Source organism: Impatiens glandulifera, unplaced genomic scaffold (assembly GCF_907164915.1).
Source record: "Impatiens glandulifera unplaced genomic scaffold, dImpGla2.1, whole genome shotgun sequence".
In the NCBI taxonomy this organism is placed as follows: domain Eukaryota; kingdom Viridiplantae; phylum Streptophyta; class Magnoliopsida; order Ericales; family Balsaminaceae; genus Impatiens; species Impatiens glandulifera.
In genome coordinates this window covers 241,256-247,607 of record NW_025918955.1, presented here as the reverse complement: position 1 = coordinate 247,607, position 6,352 = coordinate 241,256, and the positions used below count along the sequence as shown (strand labels likewise).

Genomic DNA, 6,352 nt, shown 5'->3' with positions numbered 1-6,352 from the left:
GATTTAGGGATTGAGAAAGCTTCTTACCCATTTAATTTAATTGTGAAAAATATGAATTTATTAAAAAATAATTTGTCAACTTTTCTAATAGTTTTCACTATGTTGGCAAATTTTGAACTATAATCACTAAATTTTGACAACTTTTAAAAATGATATAAGTATGGATCGAACTTGCAAAATAATAAAACAAGTACAACATATTAACCAAGTGTGATTGAGATGGTGGTTTATCGAGGGATAATAGAGCGGTAATAATTAAAAGTGGTTAAAATATATAAATCAAATATTTGATTAATCAAAGTGTGAGGTCACGATGCTAAATATTAAAAAATATTAATCAAATATTTGAAAGATCAAAGTGAAAGTGTAAGGTCATGAGATGAGAGGTTTATTAGAAGAAAAAAAATATGTGATGAGATATGTAATAAGATGAGTTGTTACCGAAGTGAATAAAATGTGAAACGAATGTTATATTTTTTATTTTAATATATTATTCGTGATTTATTAAAAAAATTTAAATATTAATATATATTATTATTATTATTCTTTTTATATTTTTATTCGTGTGGATTATACGAATATTTTTTTAAATTTTATTAAATTTTATTATATAATTTTTTTTTATAAATTCTTTATAATTATAATTTTTTCTCTTTTGTTTAGTTAGATATTTTTAAATTTTTGTGTCTAACAAAATTTTATTCAAATTTATAAAATTAAATAATTATAAATAAATGATATTAAATATATTTATATTAAATCAATTTCTAATAATATAGTGCAGGGATAGGGATGTTAACATAGGCATCTGCGCACTGGATCCCTGAATCCAGTTGAAGACTTCTTTTACCCAAATTTACCAGTGGAGGTTTTAGGGAGATTAAATTCTTGCTCATTTCGCACTTACAGGCCGTCGTCCAGAAGATTTTGGTCGATCTTGAAGAAGACGAAGCATAGATCTATCCCGTCGCAAGAAAATGGTTCGTCAGACTTGTAACAATCTCTTTTTTATTTTATTTTTGTGTGTTTTCATACTGATTTCCGTTTCTCTAATCACAATCGCAGTCAACAACGAAACCTATTTCGAGCCCCGTACCCAATGTTTGGTACCCTACGCTTTCATTTTTCATGCTCGCGATCGGCCTCGCAATCACCGCTTCTTTCTTCATGTAGGCGATCTAATCCTAACTAATGCATTCATTATCTACAGATCTTTTAAATCTTCATTGATTAGTTCTCCTGTTGAATTCAATAGAGACTAGTGAATTGGCTAATTGTTTCTGCATATCAATTCATTAAGTTATGTGTTAGGATCCTAGATCTTGTGAATATTTATAACTTTGTTTGGAAAATACCTGCCACAAGTATGAGAGATTAGGAGTTTGGATCCTGTCATTTATGGGTAGTCCTGATTGTAGGTCCTTCCTGTCATTGTATATTGCTGTTGTTTAGAATGATTGGAACAGAACTCCAAAAGTTGGAGATCTATCCTGCATTGTTTAATATACAAGTTTGATGAATTATGCTAAAATGTTCTTGGGGTTCTCATGTTATATCCATTCAGTAGTGTGATAATTGGTTGATTGTGAGCAACTACATTGTAGTTCACTTGGCTTACTGCATTTGGGTATTCTTCACACCTAGATGCCATTTTTCTGAAAAGTGACAACAGAAAGTGACAATTTGGTCTCGCTAATCAGTTGTATAATAATCTTCAATATCATCAACAGCATCAAATTTCATCTTTCTTGTCTTTGCTAAGTGGGGTTAGGATTTTAAGTTTTTTAAGTTACCGGGTGTAAGCAGTTCAAGTAGTTTTCTTCATACTATCTAAACATAAATCTACAACTATGGAATTGGAGCCTTGTTGACAAGAAGAATAAATTTGTTTGTTTGTCGTTCCAGCTACGAGGCCACTGTATCAAGAAAAAACCGCAGCCTTGGGAAGGAGGTGACATTGGGTGCAGTTGCATCTGTCTTCTTGGTATTGTTTTTTTCTTAGTTATTAGTCTTTCATTCATATGTATTCTTCTCTGCTGAAACTATTACATGCTGAACTTTGTTTCTTTGGGTTCACAGGGTTTTGGATCATTGTTCTTGCTTCTGGCCTCAGGTGTTTATGTTTGATTCTTAAACCCTAGAATTTATTTATAGAAGAACCAAGATGAGATGTGTAACAAAGGCTGCAATGGTCTAAACTTTGTACAATGAGTTGTCTCGCGGTTTCTTTTTATTTTCTCGGAACTTTTCTAGCGATTTGAACAAGGGTTAGGAAGAATTAGTTTCAAATGTCTACTATTATTGGTTATGAATTGATAGTATGGGTGGTTCATATATATGTAATGCTTGTGTGAGATTGCCCACATCAGACATCTCAATCACCATTTTACAAATTACATGCATACATTTTATTATTTGTTTTCAATACAAAATAAGGTCATTTATTTCTTCAACAAGCTTATGAATTATATCCCAAAAACAATTGATAGAAAGTTAGTGAACAATGATATTAGTAGCTAAAATGACCCTTAATTTAAGATGGTTTGAGTGTTTAACCTCCTAACTAAATCAAACAACGCCCAAACATTGTTTCAAGTTATAAACTCAATTACACATTTAGCAGTTTCGTCTAAATATAATTTTTTTTTGCAATTTGAGAGGTTTGAACTAAATCAGTATTAGATATAGTATCTAACCTAGTAAAAATCTGGATATATTGTTTTAATTTATTAAAAATAATTTATTTTTTAATTTGTTCAAACTAGCACATTCGATATTTAAAAAGAATATGAAGATTAAATTAATTATATTAGTTAATATATGAGAGAAGTATATATATATATATAATATATATATATATATATATAATATATATATATATTATATATATATATATATATATATTATATATATATATAAAATGGAGAATAAGACTCATTTTTATTTAATCTCATCACATTTAGATGTATTTATAATTAATATTGTAAAATAGAAAATTGATGCTTTCTTAATAAAAAATTAATAATAATAAAGTAGGTTGTAAAAGAAAAAAAATATATAAAATATAATTTAGTTTGAGAAATTTGAGGAATAACTCTAAAAATACTCCTTATTTCAAAAAGAGTACTCTTTCACAAATAACCTAGGACCAATATTTTTTTTTTGCAAAAATAACCTTTAGTGGCAGTAAAATTTCCCTTTTTCTCTTCTTTTTTTTCGTTTCTTCTTCTCTTTAGCAGATTGCAAGGAAGATATTATCGGCGTGGCTACAAGCGATTCTCCTCAGATGCAGCGCGGCTACATGTCGTTTTCTTCAGATGCGACAGAGTCTTAACCATGCATCGCGTTGTGCCTTGTAGAACCAGGGGCGGAGCCAGGATAAAAAATTACTTGGGTCTGACTCCAACTTGCATCTTAGATTTAACTTTCTATACTTCGTTTTTTTTTTCAATAAAATTTTCACGATTATTCAAAGATGGAGACTCGTCATGCCCTCTCAATGCACACGCTTGCAAAGTAAGTCACCGAGTGCTTTCAATAGTTGCTGTAAGTCGTAATCTGTTATTTTGTTTTCATCTGAATACTATGCATTCAGTACTTTATCAATATGACAAGGATATTCATTAGATTATCAAGATATTCAACTGACCTATTATGTGGTGAAATATTACATCCTATATGCATAACAAAAGAGCATATATCCCCATCATTAACTCGCTTTCAATATTTGAATTCATCTATTGTAAATGTAGGTTTTTGGGGTTGCTTATGTTCAAACAAGAAACATGAGAAACAAAAAGTAGCATCTTTCAAAGGAGAGTATTCTAACCAAGTAAATTTCTTAAACCAATGACTTTGAAACCGTCGATTTTGATTTCCAAATTTGATCGGCGGGTACTCATCCTTAATAGGTTGATATGACCTAATCTTATATAACTCGTCTAATTTCATCCATTTTATTAAAAGGATATTTCCATATCGGAATACGTAATGCTGGATCAAGTTTAAGAGAACTTACATCAACATCAATTCTAGAGATTTGTTAAGTTTTTGAGCAGGGATATCAAATTATTTATTTAAATACCGAATCAAACCAATGTAACTATTTTAACTTGTTTATTAATATTATTATATTTTCTTATAAATTTTTGAAATAGTTTAAAATTAAGAAATATAAAACACTATTATTATTTTAATTTTTATATTTTACCCTTATAAATAATTTGTATTATTAATTATATTAAAATAAATAAAATAACTTTTTATACTTTATTTATATAAATAAATCTTATATATATTAATTAAAATTTATGAATTATTATAAATATTTGTATATTAGAAAATTGTTAGTATAAAATAAAATAATTATGAATTAATTTTTAGATAAAAATAATATTTTAAAATTAAAGGCGAGGCGAATATTTGATCACCTCACATCATCTTCACAATTTAGTCATATAGCCAACTGGGCTAAGAGCCATTTGTCAAATACATATATAAAATGTTTTGTTTTAATATTTTAATTTAGGTGGAGCTGGAGCCCACCCTAACCCATGTGTGGCTCCGCCCCTGTGTAGAACACTAACATGCGTCTGTAGGCAATCTTCAAGCGACCCAATTGTATTTAGTGTGTTCTTGGGTCTTCAACCACTCCTAAAAAAACCTGTTCAAGTCGCGTAAAAACTTCGACAATTTTGTAAAACGCGTTTTCTCCTTTCATACTTGTCCGATTTTAGTTCTGAAAAATGTTGCATCACCACACGGATATGTGGAATTCAATTTAAACAAAAGATAACCAGAAAGTCATCAGTTAAATCATAAGCACTTATGGTCATCTAGAGCTATTTTTGGCAATTTTAGCGCAAGGTTTGCAATTTTTAACCGAAATATTTATGCTAGCTTATTTATACCCTAGACTAGTTACCTTAAAAAGAAAACACGCCCAAACCTACTAGAACTCCAAATTTCGATATCTTAAGAAAAAAAAAATTCTTTTTAGTATTCAAACATAAGTTTTTATTTTGAAATGTAGTATTGCTCCTAAGGATATCCATAATCACTTTAAGGAATCATTTTTCAAGTTTCAATTATTTTGTAAACCCATTTTTCATTTGATTAATATATTGACATTTTCAATTTATATATGCATGTGGTAGTTTTTTTTTATATAAAATTGACTTGATATATTAAATATTGAAGTAAATTATGAACTTTGTGACATCAATCTCAATAGGAAACTCCCAATTTGATAAAAAAAATGTTTAATTTGATAAAATTATATTCTTGGGTACTTGGTCGAGGACAATGACTCAAGAATATGTATGTTGTTGTATATTACCCAAATGGGATGATTGCTCCTCTAAAACGCCATTAAAATCAATTTTAAAAACTTTACAAATTTATTTAAAGGATATTCACGCGGATCTTTGATTTTAATTAATGATTTTAGATTATTGTTTATATAATATAAATTTATGTTTATTTCGATTTTAGTTGGTTCTTGATGTTCTTTTTACTGTATTTTTTTAGCAGTGACCCAGATTTTCAGTTAGTTGATCATCCAACCGAAAAAATAAGGTCATGGTTTAAATTTTCAGCCATCTGACCGTATTTTTTTTTAGCCACGCACATGCTTCCGACCGATAATTTTTCAGCCAGCCTCTCCTCCAACTTTACGACGGAGAAACTAATGCCAGCCCGCCAATCTTCCAGTTCAGATCTTCTGCTACCGATTGCCGTGTTCCCCTGTGGCGCACCAATCAGATTGCAGCATTATTAATTTAATAATAAATCAATCTGGGCAGGAGACGGAGGGAGGGAGAATCCGGAATCCGGGTTTAGGCCCGGGTTCACACAAGACGCCGTTAACGGAAGCGCCCGTTAACGCCCGGAAATAATATAATATTCAGATAATACCCAGATAAGATATCTTCGCTCTGATCTACACGCCCGTTGCCATGACCCTCATGTAAACCCCCTATACCCACCCATGAGAAGAACGCCTGCCGTTCATGAAATACACTTACACGTCCATGTAATGACCGAATTGACATGCATATTATATTTACGTTTATTAAATATTAATTTAATTTATTAAATAACACAGGCGGCGATATAATATTCGCTTCAAGTAATTCAATCTTTTATTTTCTTGGATTTTTTATTTACTTTTTTTATTTAATTTTTTTTTGCCTCGAGACTCTATGGAGCGAAGATATATTTGCTTCAATTAATTTTAATAAAAACCCCATGTAAAACCCCCCTACCCACACATGTAAAGACCGCCTGACTACCATGTAAAGACACTTACCCGTTTATGTGAAGACCAAAATGACATGGATTTTATATTTCC

The 6,352-nt window shown here is 30.0% G+C and overlaps 1 protein-coding gene across 1 annotated transcript; it reads left to right on the top strand.

Annotated features, from left to right (window-relative positions):
• Nucleotides 1–810: 810 nt before the first annotated feature.
• Nucleotides 811–2,358, top strand: LOC124917215 (transmembrane protein 258-like). The gene is made up of 4 exons (XM_047457687.1): nt 811–980; nt 1,066–1,169; nt 1,906–1,984; nt 2,080–2,358. Exons 1-4 carry the CDS (start codon nt 978–980, stop codon nt 2,125–2,127), a joined length of 234 nt encoding a protein of 77 aa, XP_047313643.1. The 5' UTR covers nt 811–977; the 3' UTR covers nt 2,128–2,358.
• The last annotated feature ends 3,994 nt before the right edge of the window (nt 2,359–6,352 follow it).

Excerpts from the sequence above, each read along its gene's own strand:
- LOC124917215 (XM_047457687.1), top strand. Across the intron at positions 1,170-1,905 it reads ATCACCGCTTCTTTCTTCAT|CTACGAGGCCACTGTATCAA; the intron begins GTAGGCGATCTA and ends TTGTCGTTCCAG. Across the intron at positions 1,985-2,079 it reads CAGTTGCATCTGTCTTCTTG|GGTTTTGGATCATTGTTCTT; the intron begins GTATTGTTTTTT and ends TTGGGTTCACAG.